The sequence below is a fragment of the Gallus gallus genome, chromosome 5 (assembly GCF_016699485.2).
Source record: "Gallus gallus isolate bGalGal1 chromosome 5, bGalGal1.mat.broiler.GRCg7b, whole genome shotgun sequence".
NCBI classification, from domain to species: domain Eukaryota; kingdom Metazoa; phylum Chordata; class Aves; order Galliformes; family Phasianidae; genus Gallus; species Gallus gallus.
Window position 1 is genome coordinate 38,926,699 of NC_052536.1, and position 21,554 is coordinate 38,948,252.

The 21,554-nt window shown below is 44.4% G+C and overlaps 1 protein-coding gene across 20 annotated transcripts in view; it reads left to right on the forward strand.

Moving 5' to 3' along the window:
* Positions 1–21,554, forward strand: part of ADCK1 (aarF domain containing kinase 1) — an 83,066-nt gene that overhangs the window by 43,688 nt on the left and 17,824 nt on the right. For all 20 annotated transcript variants that reach the window (XR_005860045.2, XR_006939306.1, XM_015287406.4 and 17 more), the window contains 2 exons: positions 11,065–11,223; positions 14,874–15,032. Coding sequence is in view for 18 of the 20 variants with exons in the window: in XM_015287406.4 (XP_015142892.1) it covers positions 11,065–11,223; positions 14,874–15,032 (318 nt within the window). In the remaining 2 variants the exon portion in view is untranslated. The remainder of the gene's footprint in view (positions 1–11,064; positions 11,224–14,873; positions 15,033–21,554) is intronic.

Below are 21,554 nucleotides of genomic sequence, written 5' to 3' on the forward strand. Positions count from 1 at the left end.
TGGCAACAGGGCACATCTGGAGTGAATCTCAGTCCTTGGCCCTTCTTTAGTGAAGTGATTCCCTCAGTTAATGATGAGGGCTTTTTTTTTGGGGGGAGGGGTGTCCCTGCTTACATTAGGTAGAATGCTTTGCTTCAGCCACAAGGGCCCAATGATTTTGAGCTATAGAAAACAAAGCTAGATACCAGTCACTCTTTAGAGGCTTCCCTGTTCTGTTCCTCTTCCAGGAGTTGACTCTGTTGCTCCATCTGTTTTTGTGTTGCATCATCCCTAGGGAGGGATGTAGGGCAATTGGATTTTGGCCCTAGAATTGTGAGTTGCTGGATTGCTCAGAAACGCGTGTGAATTAATAAAAATTAACCCCCTGCCTTTGTTTCCCTAGCAAACTTTTCTCCTTGTAACAACCTCTGGCAGTGCACCCTTGGGGTGCCAGATGAGAACTTATCAAGGTGGAAGACAGATGAGCTGTTCACCACTGCACCCCTGGACTAACAGCCTTTCCCTTTGCAACGCCTGCCACCTTGCAGTGGCAGCAGCAATGCTAGGTCTGTAAGTGCGGTTGATTTATGTTAACTGTTGAAACGATAATGTTTAATCTGTAAAGTGCTAATCTATTTTTTATGTTGATTATGAATAGGCCAGCTGTGCCTACTTTCCTATTCATAGAGTTTAGTGAGCAAGCCCATTTCACAGGCGGGTTTTGGAGGGTGATTTACATGAGAGTAGACACTGCTTTAAGGAGGGTAAATCAGCTGAGTTATGTCACTGAACTAGAGACCTGGCAGCCCAACAAGATCTGAGGGCAAGGGAAGAAACATGGGAAGAAGAGGAGGAAGGGACGGAGAATAAACAAACTGTAAAAAGAGCAGATGGATCAGAGTAGAGCCATGAATAGTAGTAGAAACATGGGCAGAAGTGGAAAGGAGAGGCTGATATTCAAAAGGGAGTTTGACAAGAAGGAGGCAGGAAATAATGTGGCTGGCTTAGCACAGGACTTTCTTCCCTGGATCAGTGCAGAGAACTCTGGGGGTCGTAGGTTCATATGCCTCATCATTAGGGGAAGCATTGATGCCCTTCCCCAGCAGGGTGTCAGTGATGCTCTTGGCAGAAAGTCAGTTGTGGATTTCATTTGCTGTGCTGTTATTTCTCTTGAATGAGTGTTCTGGATCTCCATACGTTCCTTCTGAGTGTATGCTACAAAGGACGTGAACTCCAGGGTCCCATACAGTTACCCTACCTCTGCTTCCCTTCAGTCACTGCACCCTTTTCTATGTGGGGTGGACTATACAGCTGTGCCTCTTGCCAGATGTACAGGTTTTTCAGTATCTCATCAAGGCATAATCAGTATCAGTAACTGACTCACTAAAAGAGATTAGATTTAGGTTAGATGTTGGGAAGAGACTCTTTACTATGAGGATAGTAACACAGTGGAACTGATTGCCCAGAGAAGCTGTGGATCCCCCCATTCATGGAAGTGTTCGAGACCAGACTGGATGGGGTTTTGAACAACGTGGTCTAGAGGCAAGTGTCCCTGTCTCTGGTAGGGGCATTGGAACTAGATGATTTTTATGGTCCCTTCCAACTCAAACCATTTCATGATGAGTTTAACATCTCCAATAGGGCTTTACTAGCTTTTAGCATCTTTCTTCTAATATAGTGACTTCACTATATCTGCTTCTTGAAATGCCTGCCATTCAGAGTGATAATCATATCTACCAGGCTACATGTACTTCCATGTCAACTTCAAAGCTGCTCTCCTAAAACCCTTTCATATTATTCTGGGTAATGTTGTACATCAATAACACTTTACCACACTTGCATTGATGTAATTATGGCCAAAGCCCAACAAAGAAATGTAGCTGGGCAGAATCTAGCTAAGACTGGGGCTTTGTCCTCTGCCTGTTTTAATCGTGTCATACCTCTGTCTACCTTGATGACAGGCTGCTGGGCAGTGCAATGCAGCTTCTGCCATTCCTGCTTTTTGTCTTAGGCCTGGGAAGCATTTTTACGTCATTCCTTTCTGAAGAAACATATAGAAATGATCCTTGTAGTACCCACAGGAGCACTGATCTCTCCTCACTCCATCCCCCTCTCCTGTCAGTTTTGGGAGGTGGAGTAAATGGGTCTGTCATTGTTGCATACGCTCACGTGTAAGCAGTGTTGTCCTCCCAGATATGTACCCTGCAGCGCAGCACTCCACTTCTTGTGCACACCCTACCTCTTCAGAGACACTCCAACACCCATCCTGGCCCTTGACTTTCTATGGATTTTACCTACCACTCCTCACACAAACTGTGCACATAAATGCACTGTGCTATGTCATCTCCCTTTCTGTGTGCAGATTTGCATGTTGCTAAGATGCTTGTAACTCATCTCTCTCAACTGTATATCCCTAGATACCTCCTCACCACTCTGCGTAGTCACATAAACCTGCCCATAAACTTATCTCCTCCCAGCCCCTTCTCTCTTATGCTTCTCAAAGCCCCCAGGCATTAAAAACCGAATCAGAGGTGTTTAAGATGAGGCACAGGTGATGTCTGCTCCCGAAGGTCCCTATATATCCTCAGGCTCTGGCAGCTGGTTATTTCTCACAGGACTGCTGCTGCTGTTCAGGCTTACTGCTGACAGGGCCCTTGGGGCATCTTTGCAGTCAGCAGAGCCTTCCCTCTTCCTGACAGTGACTAAGCTGAGCCTGTTGCTGTGGGTCCATTGACCCTTTCCTACTCTGCTTTCAGCCAATTTGTGGCAGGGATGTACTTATGCCAGGAGTCAAAATGGTCTTGGAAGTTCATTTGCTTCTGTGTGTTTTCTTAAATCTCACTTTCTTGCTTAACGTGCCAGCTTAGCCCCATCTCTGTGGCATTCCCTTCCAAATGTGCAGCAGGCCGCTGTTATCTGTAGGAGAGATTTGCTGCTTGGAATATGTATTCGGGAATGCGATCAAGGGGTTATGAGAGTATTGGAGACCTCTGTGCATCTTGCTGCATGTGTGGCTTGGGAAGAATGGGAACTTTGGCAAGGGGCAGAACAGTGGGGTTGATGTCACTGTGAGCACTAGTACTTGGTGCTCTAGTCATCGTAAGGAGTCTGCTATGCCAGGCACTGCATAGGTGTGACAGCTTCTGTCCTAGAAAGCTTGCAGACCTGATGTAAGATAGAATGCAGCAGATCAACGCAGGCAGAGTGTCAAAGGCAGGAACCACCCTGGACTACCACGTTGGTATTAAGTAGTGAAGACTGAAGGTGAAAGAAAACAGACAAATTTGGTCAGCAGATAGAAGGGGTTATTGGAAGATTATAAACAGACCTTGATGAGGCCAAAGGGATAAGACAGAGTGAGTTGAGGAAGTTGGGTTGTTTTTTTTTTTTACCTTGCCAATAGGTATGGTCCAGGCCAGACCAATGCGTGTATGTCAAACCCCAGGGAAAAAGGTGTTTTGCTATCCAAGTGTGGCAGGATGGAAACTGGACTGATAGGCAGAAGTTTTCTCATATGGAACTACTTGTGTTCTAGTTTGTGCTCATTGCTCCTTGTTCTGTTCCTGGGCACCACTGAAAAGAGCCTGGCCCCTTGACGTATGACCTTTAGATATTTATAAGTGTTAGTGTTGAAAAGACCACTGGGGGAGGGAGGTGTTGTTCTTAAGAAACATGCAAGATTTAAGACCTAGCCTGGAAATGAGATCTAGAGGGAGGTCGGTGGTGAAGATAAGGCCAAGATTGCACCAACTTGACAGGTTGGTGATGCTGCCTATTGCAGTGAGAAAGGAAACAGGAGGGATGGTTTGAGTGAGAGGATTAGGAAACTTACTCTTGCCGTGTTGTCTGTGAACAAAGAGATAAATATCTGTAAGATGTTTGAGAGACAGGCTGAAATTTTTAGTTTGGCCAGTAGCAGGCTGATCTAGGCTGCAGAGGTAGAACTACAAGTCATCAGAAGGGAGGTGAGAATTTCCTGTGAGCTATGATCTGGAAGTGTTGGTGAGAGTAGTGTCTGTGGGCAGAAAGCCAGGAGAGAGATAAGGATGCTGCTCAGACATGCTAACAGATCTGTTAGAAAAGCAGAAGGCTATTAATGTCTTCCTTAGGAGCTAGAGGGGTGTTCCTGCTGTTAGCACTTTCAGCTCTATTGGTTGGGAGCAGAAGAGGAACTTACAGGGAACACAGTAAACCTCAAAGCCTAGGATCTTGGTAGAAAGGGGTTCCTCTCCTGAATCATGGAATAAGACAATCCCTTTGAACGGACATGATGCAAAAGAACATTTATTGGCATCAGAAAGTTGTCTTCTGCCCTGCCTTCACTGCTTGCTAGTGTAACAAGGATGGGGAGCCTCATTTTATTAGCAGGGAAAAAAAAAAGAGAAAGAGTGTCTTTTCAATTAAAACACACAAAAAATGGCATGGAGTGGACAAGTTGTGTGCTCTTGAAGAACTGTGCTTCCAATCTGTCTCAAAGATTGACAGGTGTGGCTCCATCCTCACTGACAGGAAGGATGCAAGAGAGGAAATATTTTTCCGAAACGACAGAGATAGAAGAGTGGATTTAATGAACATTGTTCAATTCCAGTGGGAGACAGCTCAAGATGAAAGAGCAAATTAAGAAAAAAGGTATCATTTATATGTGCAAAGGGAGGGCATGAAACATGGGGCAAACTGGGGCATCTTTCTGCCCTATGGCTTGCACCATTTGAGAGAGAGAGAGAGGCTCAGAGGTTGCTTTTTTTTTTTCCAGAGTGATGAAATGGAAGGATGTGAACAGGAATATATAAGTATATATATGCCTCTGCTTTGTTCTGTGTATTTTGCATAGGCTAAGATGCTTATGTTGTGCAAAACAGTGTGCAGTGACACTGTTTACTGTGCATGTCTTCTACCATTCTGTTCCCCAAAAGCACAGTTGCTGGTGGACTACCTTGGCTCTGGATTGGAAAACACTGGCTGCTGTTGAAGGCAAGTTACAGACAGAATGGGTTGTGGAAGTTTTTTAAGGTAGCATATAGGGGACTAGCTGCACCAGGTATGTATGCTGAGGTGGAAGAAAGTGGGATGCTGAAGGAGCCTGGTTGCTGTTCTGATTAACTGCATCTGGAAAGAGGTGCATATCAAGGTGTTAGAGAGGACAGCAATCTGTTACTATTCAGAGGTATCCTGAGGAAATCATTCATTTCAATGATGTAAATTTCTTCTGGCTTCCAGGGAAGGGAAGTGAACTTGCAGCTTGACATTGTGATGCAGCTTCTGACTGGTTTAGGCGTGGGTGTCCAACCTTTGTCTTCCGTGGGCCACACTGAATGAAGAGGAATTGTCCAGCTGTTAAGTGTTTACTTTTGGGTAGCTGAGCTGTGTTAAGCTTGGCATTCCATGTCTCAGGAAGGTAAGAGGACACCCGATAGCTTCACTGATAAATTAAAAAAACTTCTATCTCCTTGTCGCAATCAGAAAGATGTTTCTGAGACAGCTGGATCCCAATCTGGCCGTGACAGTCCTTGCCTTTACTGGATTGAATACTGCAATTTCCTTTATTTAGAACAAAAGCCAGTATTTACCATCTTACTTCCTCAGTGGCATAGGTTGGTGGAATCAGGTGACTTGGTTTGTTATGATTTGACCTCACTTTTCATTGAATGCAGTTGTTTGATGCTCTGCAGTGTGGTGTAGCCCAGCATCCCATAGGAGGATATCAGGGAGAACCAATGTTAGAGCTCAGCTCTGCTGAATTCTAGGCAGGCATCATAATGCATGTCAGATTTCGCCTTGAAAGAGACCGCATTGCTTTCCCTCCTCTGTACTAAAAGACATAGGAATTTTGTGTAATAAGCCTTATGTTATTGTTTTGGTGCACCAGAATACACATGCTCCTTTTACCTGGATTCATTTGGATGCAGTATATACCCCTATATATGTGGACACTTATGTGTATACATACTGTGAACGCGATGGAATCCGTTCAGAAGAAAAGTGCTATCCCGTGTATATCTGCAATATTATTAAATATATTGAGTTAATAAATACATATTCTTGACAGATGCATTTAGGAACCATCAATTAAGCTTGGCATTCATTAGGTGGGGAGAAGCCCAATCAGATTTCACTGACTCAACAAAGCCTCCTATAAATTGTAGGCTGTTTGTTCTGACGTTTGATAAATTATTCTTCATAATCCACTGTCTGCTGCGATAAATCTAATCTTTCAGTTTTTGCTGTCTTAATAATTCTTGGAGCAACGCTGTCACATTTTGTTTTCGTAGAGGGGATAGAGAGGCTGGGGCAATAGGAAAAAAATCCCTCATCGGCTGTCTGGGAAGTAGCCTTATTCTACCCCAGTGTAACGTTTCCTCATGCCTAGAACTCTGGTTTTGCACTTTTGCAGGGGTCAGTGGCTTTTTGGTGCATAACGGGCAGCTATGTCTATGTTCTTGAAAAGGTGAGCAGTCAGCAGTGAGGTTCACATCCCTTGGACCTACTTCAGGAAAGGCATCCAGACTTTTGAAAGCAACAGGGTCCCATTATCAGTAAGGAGAATTCCAGAATTTCTAGGAGCCGTAATTCTTAGAAATGCTGTGTCAGGCCTAGAGCCGAATAACTCTTCAGCCACAAGGAATCAGGGGGGACCCTTTTCTAAGCTGTGTGAAGATGGCAGCTGCAGCCCTCGAAACTTCTCTGGGAAACCTACTCGGTTCCCATGTGTGGTTCTGTCTACCAGCAAACCCACAGGTCTCATTATCACAGTGCTCCATGCTGTCCCATCTGGGAGGCTGCGGACAGCACAATCCTTGTATAAATCTCAGAAGGTTCCTGCAGACTGAGCTTGCTCACCTTAGCAAATTGCCATCCATGGAGCTGTGATTTAGGAGGGAGTGTTCAGTGCCATCGAAAGGCTATAAAGGCATGGCTGGCATACAATTAAGCTTTACCTGATATGATCTTCTACCTTTGTAATCTGATGGTTAGCTATTTCTTGGGCCAGAGGCTGTATCTTAGTGTTCAGCAACTTGTGCTGGATTTTCTACACTGACTTATCTACCCACCAGGAATTCTGGAATTTGTAACCCCCTGTGGCAATGAGTTTCATGGCTTAATTCAGCAATATGGGGAAAAATACTTTTTTCTTTTTCTTTTGCTTGTTTTAATGGTGCTTTCAGCTAATCTTGTGTGTTAATTGGCAATTTGCTGCTCCTGGATTTTTCTGCAGAACGAACGAACAGTGCCAATCCCATTCCCCATGACTGAAGTGCTCTGTGACATTCCCTCCTCATCGTCTCTTTCCATACTGAATGGTCTTTGGAGGGGGGGGGGAGGGGGGTGGAATTTGAGGGCAATCTTGAAATGCTTTGGTGAAGGGCTCCCTTTCCCAGGGAAATGCTGAGCATTTGGAAGTCTACTGAGCCACCCATCTGTGCCGTACTGGTTTGGCTCTGGCAGAGTTGGGGAGAGTTTTCCTGTAAATAGATGTGGAAAACCAGAATTCTCAGTGCTGGGTCAGGAAGGGCTTCCATCACTTAAATCCTTCTCCAGGGTAGCTTGTTGGCAGCCCTTCTGGAGAGTGAAGGAAGTATACCTCAGCACTGAGTGGGCAGGTTGGAACCAGGCAGCAATATTTGATCATTTGCTGCAGCACATGGGTATAAAAAGGTTGGGATTAAGAAGCAATATATTTCAAAAGAAATGAGCTAGCAAGACATGCACGCTTAACGTTTATGGTTTGAAGATTAAGACACTGGGCTGTAACTCAGGATATCTCGTTTAAATCCCAGCTCTGCCAAAGACTTCTCAGAACATGCTGGGCAGGTCATGTAAGGCAATGCTTTCAGAAAAGACTTAGGATTTAGGATCTTAAATCCAATTGACTTCCAGTAACTTCCTAAGTGTTTAAGGACAAGATTCACAAAAAACACTGTGGCATTCTGGTACTCAGCATTGCAGCATCAGCTGACGCGTGCCATGGAACTCAGGCAGAGCTGTGTGTGCTTTGGGAAGGTGCTTCAGTGCTTGAGGAGGATTGTGGGTGACAACCTGGGACACCTGGAATGTGTGATGTTGTGTGGGGCCTGCATGGCTCTGCACCTCATACAATGGCACTCCGGGCTTAATGACAGTGTCTAAGTGCAACCTCAGCACAAATGCATGCTAAGAAGCGTCTGAGTAGATGGATCCCGCAAGAGCTTTTATATCAGCTCCCTAAGGTGTGAATACTAATACCAACAATCATGAAAAGATTTTGCATATTTTAAACAGGCTTCATTCTTTAGAATTAAGCAGTCAGGGCTGTGTTTTCAACCAGTGAAGTACAATGACATACTCATTTGCTGGTAGAGCACGTGCCCTGTGTGGAGTGGGATGTACAGAAAGCTAATGAGGGAAACCACTGTGTGCAGGAATGCTGCCCACCTCTGCAGCTGTAAACCTGCAGCTGGCTGTCATGCTCATTTGGAAGAGCAGTGCTGAAGTTCCTTTTCTCTTTTTTAAACCTTTATTAAACCTGTCTGGAAATTATGCTTGTTTAATCTCCTGCTAGGATTGCAGATGGTTACAACCAGTTTGATAAAGCCCTTTGAGATGAGCTGTGGCCTGGAAGAAAAATTCTTTAAGTACCGCATCAGGTGAGCTCCAGAACTGCCCCAGACCTTTGCTTGCTAATTACCCACCATGGAAACGGTGGATAGACTTTTTCTTAAGAGTCACTGGGTACTTGTGAACAGTAAGAGCATACAGCCTGCTCCAAGAACTGGGTGCACTCATTCCCTTGGGAAGGACCTCTGTGTGACGGGCAGTGTAGGAGCCTGGCTCACCCCTTCTCTACCTCCATAGCATGCAGCCTCATACTCACTTTTTGCCTCTCTGGGACATGCAGCCCATTTCAGAGGCCCTAGTTGCCTCCAGCACGCTGCAAAAGGACGATTTCATAATGAATGAGGGCAATTTGCTAAGTGGGGTCCTGGAGCCCAGCTGTAATTGTGCTGCTGCTTTATCTCAGCCTCACACCTGCTCATATAATGGTCTGGCTGTGATCTGCTCCCTCTCCCATGTGCACGCATTCCCCTTCTGCTCCTGTAGGAGCCATCAATTCTCTGACCCTGTTGCAGTCCCTCCCCTTGGTGCCTTGGCACGGAGCCTGCGGGTGTGCGCACATTTCCCCTTGAACTGCAGCAGGGCCACTGGGCTGGCTCTGGTGGACAGGAATGCTAACCTGGCTTTCCTGTCCTTAATGAGAAGATTTTAAATGAAATCCTTCTGCCCGAAAGAATTTCTCGAGACAGCTTTCTTTGAATAATATTTCCTTGGAAAACCTGGTCACACAAGAATATTGTATATATTATTCCTGCTAGAAGGAATATGTGCAGCTTTTATTTTCCCTGCATGCATTCAGTTGTGATGAAAATGATTGGATTGACAGTGTAGGCAATTAAAAGCTTTTGAGATCCAGAGCAGCTGGAATTTTATGCGGTTTATATGCAGTTTTGCTATAAATGTAATGTACAGTGGATTCAGGCCAGTGAACTCCCAGTTCTGTGCTTTAACCCCTAGAGGATGTTACTGTCTTTGTGACAGGTGGACTGGTAATCTTGGCTGGGATCCTGTAAAGGGTATTTTCCTTTAATGCGAGGATGTAGAGTAGTGGAAGAGGTGAAGAAAGCCCCAGCTTGACCTCAGGTAGCAAATTCTCTGTTGGTATTTTTTTCTTTCCTTAAGAATATCGTAGTCTCCAACATGTTCCTCCTGGCACCTTAAGTCTCTTCTCCTTAACAGGCTCCCTCTTTGTCTGATAGACAAACTTCACACAAAGGTAGGAATCTGTGTCTCGACACATCCCTTGAGCCATCTGTCATCCTGTAGGTGTTTCTTTCTTTATACTAATCTGAAACGAGAATCTCAAAATCCAGCAAAGTGAGAGAGAAAAGAAAGGGAGGAGGAAGAGAGAAAAACGTTTTCCCTCACGAGACAGGAATGTCAATAGGTTTGAATTATGGACCCGCTGTAATTAAAAAACACATAACTAGTTGTTTTTAAATGCAGTTGTTTCACTTAATTGATTTTGCTGCCAGGACCGAACAATTAAATAAATAAATAGAAGACACCTTCCTCGTGAGTTGCTGGAGGCAGCTGAGCCTCTGTTGGAATCTAATTGCTGCAAACACTCCAGTTTGTTGCTACCAATAGATTTCTGTGGAAGGGGCTGGGAGAGATGGGGTAGGGTGGTGTGGGAGGGGGCTCATTCCCTGGCAGCTGCAGAAGGGAACAAGCTGCTCCTCGTATAGTATTTTTTTCTCCTTGTCAGCAAAAAGAATATTCATTTAATACTTCGCGTGAAGACTTTGCTTAGAAAGTCTTTATTCATACTTAATTACTAGCTCACCGCAGCTCCCATCTTTAATTACCTTTTAAAAAGCACGTTATAAAAATGCACTGACGTTCTTTCTGCCTTTTTTTTTGTTGTTGTTGCATAAATTACAGGCTTCTCAACTGCTCACCCGAAATCAGTCCAGCTCAGGGAAAGGGTGGGAAGTGTTCCCTTTGCTGACTCTTATGGATACCTTAGAGCTTGTGTGCACCTTGCTCTGCAGAGCAGGAGAAAAATTCCTGATCAGCACTACACAAACTAGTTCTGTGTCATAAGCAACATAACCATGTTGGCACACCTTCTTAGCTTAACTGTGCAGAGGAGCCTGCCTAGTCTGCCAGGATGATATCACGCTACTGTGCTAATAGCGGCCACTGCACCCCTTAATAGCCAAGGATGCTGACCATAATTGCTCCAAATGGTTTTCAAGACAGCCTGGAGTGGTCCCTCACACGCTGCCTGGCCATTCCACGTCCTAGATGAAATGTGCTGCTGGCACTCTGACACTGGTTTCCATTAACAGACCATCTCTGAGAGCACTTCCTTGCTTGGCAGGCTTCACTGGGAGGCCAAGCAATGAAAAAGGTGGGCAGGGAACATAGGAATGATAATGGATCTGAGCCTGAGCAGATTTGGTGCATGCTGTCTCTGACCAGTGGTCAAGGCTTTCCTTACGGGTAGTTTCTGGCACCCCACGCTGATGCCTCTTTCCCTTTTCCTGACAGATAAAAGAACTCTTTGTGAGTTTTGAGGACACGCCTTTGGGAGCGGCGTCACTGGCCCAGGTGCACAAGGCAGTGCTGCAGGATGGGAGAACGGTGGCGGTGAAAATCCAGCACCCAAAGGTCCAAGCTCAGAGCTCCAAGGATATTTTCCTCATGGAGGTAAAGCTGCCTGGTGACTTTGACTTACTGAGCAGTTGTCGTGCAAATGCGAGGCGTCCAAATTCAACCAAGGTGTGAGCAGGTATAACAACAGTCAGTTCTGTAGCTTTGGAACTTCCACAGTCATAGAAAGTCGTACAGAAAGTTGGTGAAGATTGCTGTGAGGATGATTGTGTGGATGGAAAGACTGAACAAGAGGGTCAGAGTGAAGGAGGAGAGAAGGACAGACGGGTAAAACATGAATCACAACTGAGGGACTCCTTATGAGAATTGAAGATTAGAGTAAACCTGGAAGTCTCTCTAATGTCTGTGTGCCCATCACCCGGTAGATTATACTGGTCGTAGTTCCCCTTGCATTCTGGTCTGCGTAACCAAGGAGTAATCATTCGCCAACATCAGCATGTTTCTTTGTTTAAGGCTGCTGTGATTCAGTTCTATTTCTTGATCAGCTCCTTAATGCTGACCTGACTCATGGTGGAAATAAAAACATTGAAATATGGAGAGTGTAATGTAACAGGAGCAGGCACACAAAGGAGGGGTTCAGCTAGGAAAAAGTTCCTCTCCTGAATGGTAGGCACCATTCGTGCTCCTGGTGCAGTGCTGTGGCTTCTCTCAGTCTCCCAAAGTCTATTCCACCGAAGAGAGAAACTGGAGAAAAGCTGTGGCACTGTGCTTGCATTGTAATGATCAAAGATGCCAGTGGTGTGGTACAGAAATGGAGATGGGGCTCAGATGGTGGAGAGGTGAAAGATTAGATCTGTAAGTGGTAATACTAATTCTTTTAGCTCTCCAGTAAGTATGTATGTATATGTGTAGCGGAAATGCAGAGTAACACATCTATTGGTACACATTATGTCCTTGGGACTAAAGAGGGGAAGTTGAAGCTCAGGAAGTCTGATATGAGTTTTGAGGATACTGATGCAATGTCACACTTCTCCATCACAGCAGGTCAGGAAACAAAGATCCAGAACCCTCTCAGAGGGCAGTGCATAACTGAAACTTTTTAGGCAAATAAAACACCGTGCTCTGAGCAATCTCGGGTAGTCTGCAAAGCAGCACAGCTGGTTCCAGTTAGAGCACATCAAATTGTAGCGTCATTTATTTTGAATTAGTAGCATAAATTTTTATTAGCATAAATTTTGGAGTTCAGTAAATATATTCTGTTAAGTACAGAATCAAACGTATTCCATATTGTTTGAGAACGGAGAACAGTTTGAACTGGCTTTGGTGCCTGTTGTAGTTATGGATTTGATTCACGTTTTCTGCAGGGCTGACTGCAGTGGTCTGCCCCATGACTTTGCTTTTGTGAGATGTCATATGCACAGCAGTTCTCAGCGGGTGTATGGCATCCTTCATTCCTGCTCAGGACAGCATAGCAGAAACTGAGCAGTCAAGAGTGAACAAGATACGGGAAGACTGTGAGATCAGTGCAGAAAGAGGATTGTGTATGAATGAGCCAAGACCCAGATTCACCTTGAGACATTTGTGCTGTTAACAGTGGATGCCACAGAAAAAAAATCCCCCCTCACCTTATGAGGCTGTGATTGGTAATTATTCTGTTAAAAGACATTCAGACAAATAATTTAATTCTCTCTTTTCTGTTTTTAGACTAATCCTCTTTGGAAATGTAAAACCAAAACAGTGTACATCCTTTTGTCAGTTTGGTAGTGTCTTCTCTGCAGACAGCCTAGTTTGTCATGCTGGAGCTCTGTTGTGTACACACATTTTTAGGAAAACAGCTCACAACTTGATGCATTCAGTCTTTGTTTTAATGGTCCTCCACTGGAGGTTTACATGTGTGTCATCATATCCTTGTGTGGAACTGTGTTTGACAAGGCTGCACTTAAAGCTAGATTATATCCACCGAGGTTCTGCTCCTTTAAGAATCAGCCAGCCACTGCAGTTAGATAGGAGGTTAATTTAAATGTTGGAGATAGTCTTCTTTAGAGACTGATGGGAAGGGATCTGAATATAGATGGAAAATTCCCGAATTCACTTGTGGTTTCATAACATAATTTTCTGACTCTTTAAAAATCAGGACACCATCTGATAAATCCAGAGAGAGATCCCTCTGCTCTTATATCAATACTTATTTCAGGACAATGTGTTAGACAGATGTCAGAAAAGTGACAAGCCAAATGTTTTTAAAGTATGTCACTGCTGATGGTCAAGTTGGCAAATTGATTCTAAAGAGCATTCAAAGAAAGCAAAAACAGTGTCTGAATTTTCTCCCATCAAGCATCAATAGCTCCTATAAAGTTTATGTACGTGTTCATGAAGATCGTTGGTTACATTTCATTTGGATGACATAAACTTGTAAGGATTTATGCGTTTAGATACAACAGTAGAAAAATCATTCAGTAGTGTCTGGAACCTGGTGATTACGTTTTAAAGGAACATTGAGTTTGGAACTGACATTTAGATAAGGGAAATAGAGAGAGAGAGGTGGAGAATAAATGTTTTCACACAGCTGAACAGTAGCAGTGATGGTTCACAAATTTATTTTTTGCCATACATTTCAATGATAACAGCTTTCTGTGCATGTTTTAATGTTCCTCCTGCAGTACAGGAATCCCCACCTCGCTGGTGGAGATCCAGGAGAGAAAACTGTCCAGGAACACAATGGCATGTTTGTTTTCATTTTCAGATGGACGTACAGAACGAGTAAGATCAAGTTAGTAAATTAGGTTTTATTCTTGTTTTATGACTCAGTAGTTAAAAAAATACTTTTCCCTTAATGTATGGTCCAAATTGTCAGCTTTGGTAGATTTGTGACACTGGCTGAGAAATTGGCCCTTCATCTGAATAGAAAGCATTCTTGGCTGCTGTGCAGCTTTGATTATGCCATCCAGACACATAATCTTGATTTGCTTCAGGAAGGACTGTCTTTCACTGGCTCCTTTGGTACACGTTGCTCTAAACAAACATTTCCAGAATCATTTCAGCTGGTCTTTTCAAAGCCACCTGAAGCTTCCTAGTTCCCTTAAGAAGAAGAGGATGCTACCTCAGAGTTACCGTCACTGACACTGAGAGGCAACTCACTTCCCACCAAAAGTGTTATTTGAAGACATGTTGCTTACTTCCTGTATCTGAATTTCACTGTCTTCTTTGAATTGCCTGATGGATTTTCTGTATTAGCAAAATTTTTGCTTGGTAGTTGAAGTAACATAGAGGTGAAAAATCTTAGTTTTAGATCTTCCTCTTCTGCATTATCTGAGAACTATTCCATTGAAGCCAAACAATGACTTCTAGAATTGAAAGAGTTGAAAACTCAACAGAAAGTAATTGCTGGGCAATTCTCTTGGAAAGATCTGGTCTTGTCCTGTTTTCTCCAGGGCATTGCTCACTCAGTTCTAGGCAACTACTCTTTTGTGTCTGTTCTATTATTTCACTCCTTGCCTATGTGGAACGGCAAGCCACAGTTTGTATTGCAGAATCAAGGCACGAAACCATATATTGTATTATAATACTGCAGAAACCCTACAAATACTTCGGGTGGATTTTTTCATTTTTATTTTTTGTATCTGCAAGTTACATAGAATAATCCTGTCAAAACAGCATCCGCTTTGTGTGGCTGCCAGCGCAGCACTGTGGTAGCTGTGTGGCATTGGAGCTGGAGTGTGGCTGACTGTCTGTTTCATTGTTCTCAGGTTCTTCTCTTGGTTGTGAAGCAGATCTTTCCAGATTTTGAGTTCATGTGGCTGGTGGAAGAAGCAAAAAAGAATCTGCCTTTGGAATTGGATTTCCTCAATGAGGGCAGAAATGCTGAAAAGGTTGCTCAGATGCTCAAGAACTTTGAGTTCCTGAAGGTAAGGGAATACATGTTCCCAAGTATGTACGTGTGTTAGTAGTCTCACTTTACGTCTCTCATGCACCTCATTCGTCACTTGGAAGAACCATGTGGAGGGAGAGTGGTGTTCAGTCCTTCTGTGTTCTTCCTAGATTGCTCTGCTGATATGGACCACAGAACTAGAATGAAGCTGAGAATGTCAAGAAGCACTGGGTATACTGTGTGTATATTTCAGGAGGAAACATGTTTGCATGTATCTTTCCTCCCTCAAAACAGTATATTCTTTCTCTGGATGTAAGCATACCTTGTGTGTACACATCCATGGCTAATGCATTCCTGTTACTTCATACACAAACACAGCTGTACCCATACTGTGTTTCTCCTCACTGATGCACATACGCCACCTCTCCTGCCGCACCCTGACAGAGGTCACTGACAAATGTTTCAAGTATGACCTGATATGCACTCATCCCCCTCTCTGCAGACATGCTCGTGTCCTCATACTTGCACATGAGCACCTTTTGCTGACATATATGAGGCACAGGCTTCTGCTGTGTGCATTCTGGAAATACCCAGAAATGCTCAAGCACTTGTAGTCCTGTGGCCACAGTCACTGACATGACTGCATTTGCACATATGCAGTGACAGCAAAAAATACCTATTTTTTTGGATCCTCCTGCATACAGACATTAACACAAGGTTTTGATCTCGTGTTTGTGCAGAAGTCCCAGGGTGGAAGTGATAGATGTCTGAAGTGAACTGAGTTTTTGTTAGGCTTTACAGGCCTATGTGTCCATTTTCTCCTTGTTTCCTTCGTGTGAAGGCTACAATTCCTTGTCACCAGGTTTGGGGCAGGCCTTTTGAACCTCAGTGGCAGCAAGTGGCCTTTCCGTAAACACAGATAGCTAAAAGCCATCAGGGCTACAGAAAGCCAAAGGCCAATGATTTTGCTGGGTGAGCACTTATCCGAAGGGATGCACCTTGGTGAGCTGTATCTGTTGCAGCTGTAACTAGGAGACTGTGAAGTAAATCCCCATGGAGACGGCCAATCACTTTCTTGCTGGGTTAAGAAGCTATCATGATATCAATATGTGTAACAATAACAAATGGCTTGAGATGGCTAAATAATGGATTCTTCCGTCTGACCTGCCAATTCAGAGACGTGTTCATCACCCAAAGGCAACAGAAGAATTGGGTTCTTGTGTCATTAATTTTCCTAAACACGCAAGAAAGCTGAGAAGTGGATTTTGTGTTGTGAACCTGGTTGAGCTTTTAAAGCCAGAGATAAATTGTTTCCATGCGCTAGCATTACACCCAAGCATCTGTGAGTAATTAAAAAAAATCACCGAAGAATTCATCTGTGAGTGAGAGAGGTATTTCCAAGAACATAGGCGGTTCTTTATAAGCCCTTTGACTTGCTCCTGTAAATCTTGAGACAAGAATGAGTGTTATCTGAAATGATCTAATGCAGTGAGGATCTGTGAGTCTAGGAGGCAGACCACAGCAGCTAGAGGGACTCAGGGACTTCCCATTTTGGAGTTTGTTTGCTTTCTCATGAATCTGACTCTGCAAGGAGTGGACATCCAGATAAGCTGGGAAGCTTGCTGTATGGGACTTATGTGGCAGGATTTTGGTATGAGAGCTGCAGGGGTAGCCATTGTGAGCAGAGCCCAGCAACTGCCCTATGTCACATAAAAGGGAACAACTGCTGCACTGCAGCAGTTGGGAGAATGGAGTGAGAAACAGATAAGCAGCCCTTGCAGCCACTAAGAAGTTCAGTGAGGAAGGAGGGAGGGATGTGCTCCATACACTGAGCAGAATTTCCCTTGCAGCAGTGGGAAGGAGCTTCTCATAGAGTAGGTGAATGTGGTCTGACAGAGGCTGACCACAATTCTCATTCCCTGTCTTCTGGCACCTCTAGGGAGGAGGAGAAAGGAGAGGATGGATGGTGTTGGAAGGTGTTTTTGTAGAATCATAGAATCACAAAAGCGTTTGAGTGAGAAAGGACCTTAAAGATAATCTAGTTCCAACCCCCCTGCCAGTGTCAGGGACGCTGTGCAGTAGATCAGGTTTCTCAAAGCTTCATCCAACCTGACCTTGAACACTTTCAGGGATGGGTCATCCACAACTTCTCTGGGCAACCTGTTCCAGTGTCTCAGCACCCTCTTAGTGAAGTATTTCTTCCTAGTATCTAATTTAAACCTACCTTCTTTTAGTTTAAAGCAATTGACCTGTTTGCCATAGCTATCATAGAATCACTAAGGTTGGAAAAGACCCACAGGATCATCCAGTCCAACCATTCACTCTTCACCAATGATTCTCGCTAAACCATGGCCCTCAACACAACATCCAAACACTCTTTGAACACCACCAGGCTCGGTGACTCCACCACCTCTCTGGGCAGCCCATTTCAGTGCCTGACCCACCCTTTCAGAGAAGTAGTATTTCCTAACGTCCAGCCTGAATCTTCCCTGGTGCAGCTTGAAGCCATTCCCTCTAGTCCTATGTTTCCTGATGAAGTGCCCCTCTCCAGCTTTCTTGTAGGTCTCCTTTTTAAGTACTGGAAAGTGGCAGTGGGTTCTCCCTGGAGCCTTTTCTTCTTTAGGCTGAACAATGTCAACTCAGCCTTTTCTTCATAGGAGAGATGCTCCAGCCCTCTGATAATTCTTGTAGCCTTCCTCTAGACCCACTCCATGTCCTTTTTACATTGTGGATTCCAGAGCTGAACACAGTACTCTAGATGGGGCCTCATGAAACCATTTTGCTTTTAGTTTCTCACTGTTCTAGTCACAGAATCATAGAATGGCTTAAGTTGGAGGGCACCTTAAAGATCATCTAGATTCAACTCCTTTACCACAGGCAGGGTTGCTAGCCACTAGATCAGGCTGCCCAGGATCCCATCCAGCCTGGTGTTGAATGCTTCCAGGGATGGGGCATCCACCACCTCTGTGGGCAACCTGTTCCAGTGCATCACCACTCTCTGAGCAAAGGATTGATTTCTGACATCTAACCTCAATATCCTTTCTTTAAAATTAAAGATAGTCCCCCTTGTCCTATCACTATTTATCCTTGTAAAATGTTGATTTCCCTCCTATTTGTAATCACCCTTTAAATACTGGAAGACTATGATGAAGACTCCCCCAGAGTCTTCTCTAAGCTAAGCATGCCCAACTCCCTCAACCTTTCTTCATAGGAGAGGTGCTCCAGCCCATTGATCATCTTCCTGGATCTCCTCTGGACCAGCTTTAACAGCTGCATCCTTTTTGTGTTGGGGCCCCCAAGGCTGGACATGGTACTCCAGAGAGGGCCTTACAGGGGCACAGCAGAGGGAATAATCATCCTCTCCTTCCTGCTAGTTCCTGCTCTTTTCACAGAATCATTAAATGGTTTGGGTTGGAAGGGGCCTTTAAGATCATCTATTTCCAACCCCCTTACTATAGGCAGGCACACCTCCCTCTAGACCATGTTGCTCAAAGCCCCGTCCAGCCTGGCCTTGAATGCTTCCAGGAAAGGGTCATCCACAACCTTGCTGGGCAGGTGACAGTATTTTGGTGGAGCCCAGGATACCATTGGCCTTCTGGGCTGCAAGACCATACTGCTGGCCCATGTCCAGATTTCCATCCATCAGGACCCCCAAATCCTTCTCCACAGAGAAGGAGTTCTTCCCCTGATCTGTACTCATATATGAGATTGCCTTCAGATAAGTGCGTGTTGCACTTGGCCTTGTTAAACCTAATTAGATTCTGTCATGGTTTTATGATTATTGTTATTGGTATACTGCATCATAACATTGTGTAGTACGCTCCAATTCCATGGTTTCTTGATATTTCTGGGTACCTGGTCCTCAGAAGAGAAGAACTACGTCTCCCAGAAGACTTCAACTGTTCTGTTTCCATTTTCTGTTAGTAGGAAAGATAAAACTGTTTGCAGGTTACAAGGTGCTCCCTTCTTTCACTGCTTGTCTCTGCGTCTGTGCTCCTTCAGCATTAGAGTAAGGCCTTTGGTTTTGGATGCTCTCTCTCTCATTTTATTTGATTTCTTAGCCTCAATTCTAATTATATTATGTTATACTGTGTTATCTTGCATTCCAATATTTTATTTAGTAAATTAACTTTCCTCCTCAGATCATTGCCACTGTTTTGTTGTTAGACCCTTCTCCCTACCTGTTTTTCCCCTTTTCTCCCTGCCCCCTTTCCTAGGGGTTGGGTCCATGGGTCCCCCTCCACCCCATTAGTCATAGAACTGGGCTGCGCCAGCCCGCAAACCACTGACAGATTCTCATGTGTCCAGTTTTTGAGCATGTTCAGCTTCCTCTGGATGGTGCCCCTCCCTTCTGTTGTGTCAGCTGCACCATTCAGTGTGGGTCATCAGCAGCTATGCTGGGGGTACATCAATCCCACTATGTCATTGATAAAGATGTTGAAGGGCCCTGGGAGATAACACTTACGTCTGGTCTCTACCTGGACATAGAGCTGTTGACAGTAGAAAGCAGTGTGGTGGAGCATAGCTATACATTAATGTGAAACCACCACAAGTGCAGGTTACTGAATCCCTGTTGAATGGATCTTTAGCACTGAAGTATAAGTGAGGTTAACATGCAAAGTATCCCAGGAGTGTTGAGCGACAAGATTGAGAGCTATTGGAATTGCTCAGCAAAGGAGTCTTTGGTCTGATCTCATGTACGTGGTAAGGTAGAATTGGCTGATTGGATAAATGAGTTCTCTAGAATAGGAACAGTGCAGGAGGCAGGTAGTTTGTGGAACTGTGAGGGACTGAGCCATTGTCAGTAGTTACAAGCAGAGTATAAAACAACCACTGCTTGTTCAAGAGATCTGATGAGCTAAAGCAGCTTGGCTGGTTACTTCGGCTTAGATTGAATTAGATGGATAACGTTCCTTATCTTTTCCTGCCCTACCCCAGTGTGCTGGACTCTTGCAGTGTGTGAATCTAAGTCCTCATCTGAGTCATGTGGGTAAGGAGAGGGAGCTGCATGGCTGTCTTTCTCTTTTCAGGATCCAAAATATGTATCTGTTTTAACTGTATCCTAAGCTGTATTGATAGATGCATGGGTAGCAGGTGAAGGGAGGTGATCCTGCCTCTACTCTGCACTGGTGAGACCTCACCTGGAGTACTGCATCCAGATGTGGAGTCCTCAGTACAGAAGAGACGTGGACCTGCTAGAGCGTGTCCAGTGGAGGGCCACAAAAATTATTCAGGGTTGGAACACCTCCTCTGCAAGGACAGGCTGAGAGAGCTGGGACTGTTCAGCATGGGAAAGAAGAGGCTCTGGGGAGATCTGAGAGCAGCCTTTCAGTATCTTAAGGGGAGCTATAAGAATTAGGGGGAAAGGCTCTTCAGCAGGGTTTGTTGTGACAGGACAAGTGGAAATTATTTCAATCCAGAAGAGGGGATATAAGGAAAAGATTTTTTTATGCTAAGGGTAGTGAAGCACTGGAATGGGTTACCCAGAGAGGTGGTGGATGCCTCATCTGTGAAGACATTCAGGGTCAGGGTGGACAGGGCTCTGAATTACCTGATCTAGCTGTAGGTATCCCTGTTTGTTGCAGAGGAGTTGGACTAGATGACCTTTAAAAGTCCTTTCCAACCCAAATGATTCTATGAACTGTGGCACAGGAATGAAAATAGATGGAGCTCCCTTATGTTCTTAGTAGAATGTACCCCTCCAATTTCTCTTATTTGTGAAGATAAACACAAGGACAGATTGAGACACTGGAAGTGCAACGATGTAAGGAATATCTAAAGGGAACTTCAGTAATATTGCTCTTTTGACAGTGGAAGCTTCAGCAAAGAAAGAATTTGTCATAGAGACTGGAAATGGGGGAGCCTGCCTGAGTTAAGACTTTCGTTATACTGCGTCACTGCATCCCTGTGTGACACAGAGCCTCCTACTTAGACCTCACTCAGCTTGATTTACTGCAGATTGAATGAAAAGTGCTTTGACATTTTACACTCGTTACTGTGTCACATTGGCAATAAGATAGTTAAGGGTGTCCCAGGGTTTCTATGACAAGCCCTTTATTTGTGACACTTGATTTTTCTCCCAGTTTGATTGCAGATGGCCTAAGTACATGGGGTTTGTCAGCTCAAATGCGTTTGTGTTCCAAAGAGCACTGCTGAGATGCAATTTATGACGATGGCTTATCATTTCTAGAACTGCATAAGTGGGCCCTGTGTGTAGCAAAGGAGATCCAGTTCCTGTCTGAAGGCACTAAGTGAATGATTCAGAAACTTGCAATTGATACTGAGCAAGCCAGTTGTAGGAGCTGTGAAGCAGATAAAGAAGATATATCAGACAGTAGTGGGAGTGGGAAGAGATCAAAATCTTGTAGAGTGGTGCCCGAAATGTTCCACAAGCACAGGGTCTTCTACTGATGTACTGGTGTGCTGTTCTTGCACATGTTGCAGCTGTCCTAGGGAAGAGACCTGCAGTGCCATTAGATCGATTTACCTCTGCTGTGCTCGGGGAAAAAAAAAAAGTCCTTAATTCAACCTCTTGCTTTTTCACTCCTTTTCTGAACTG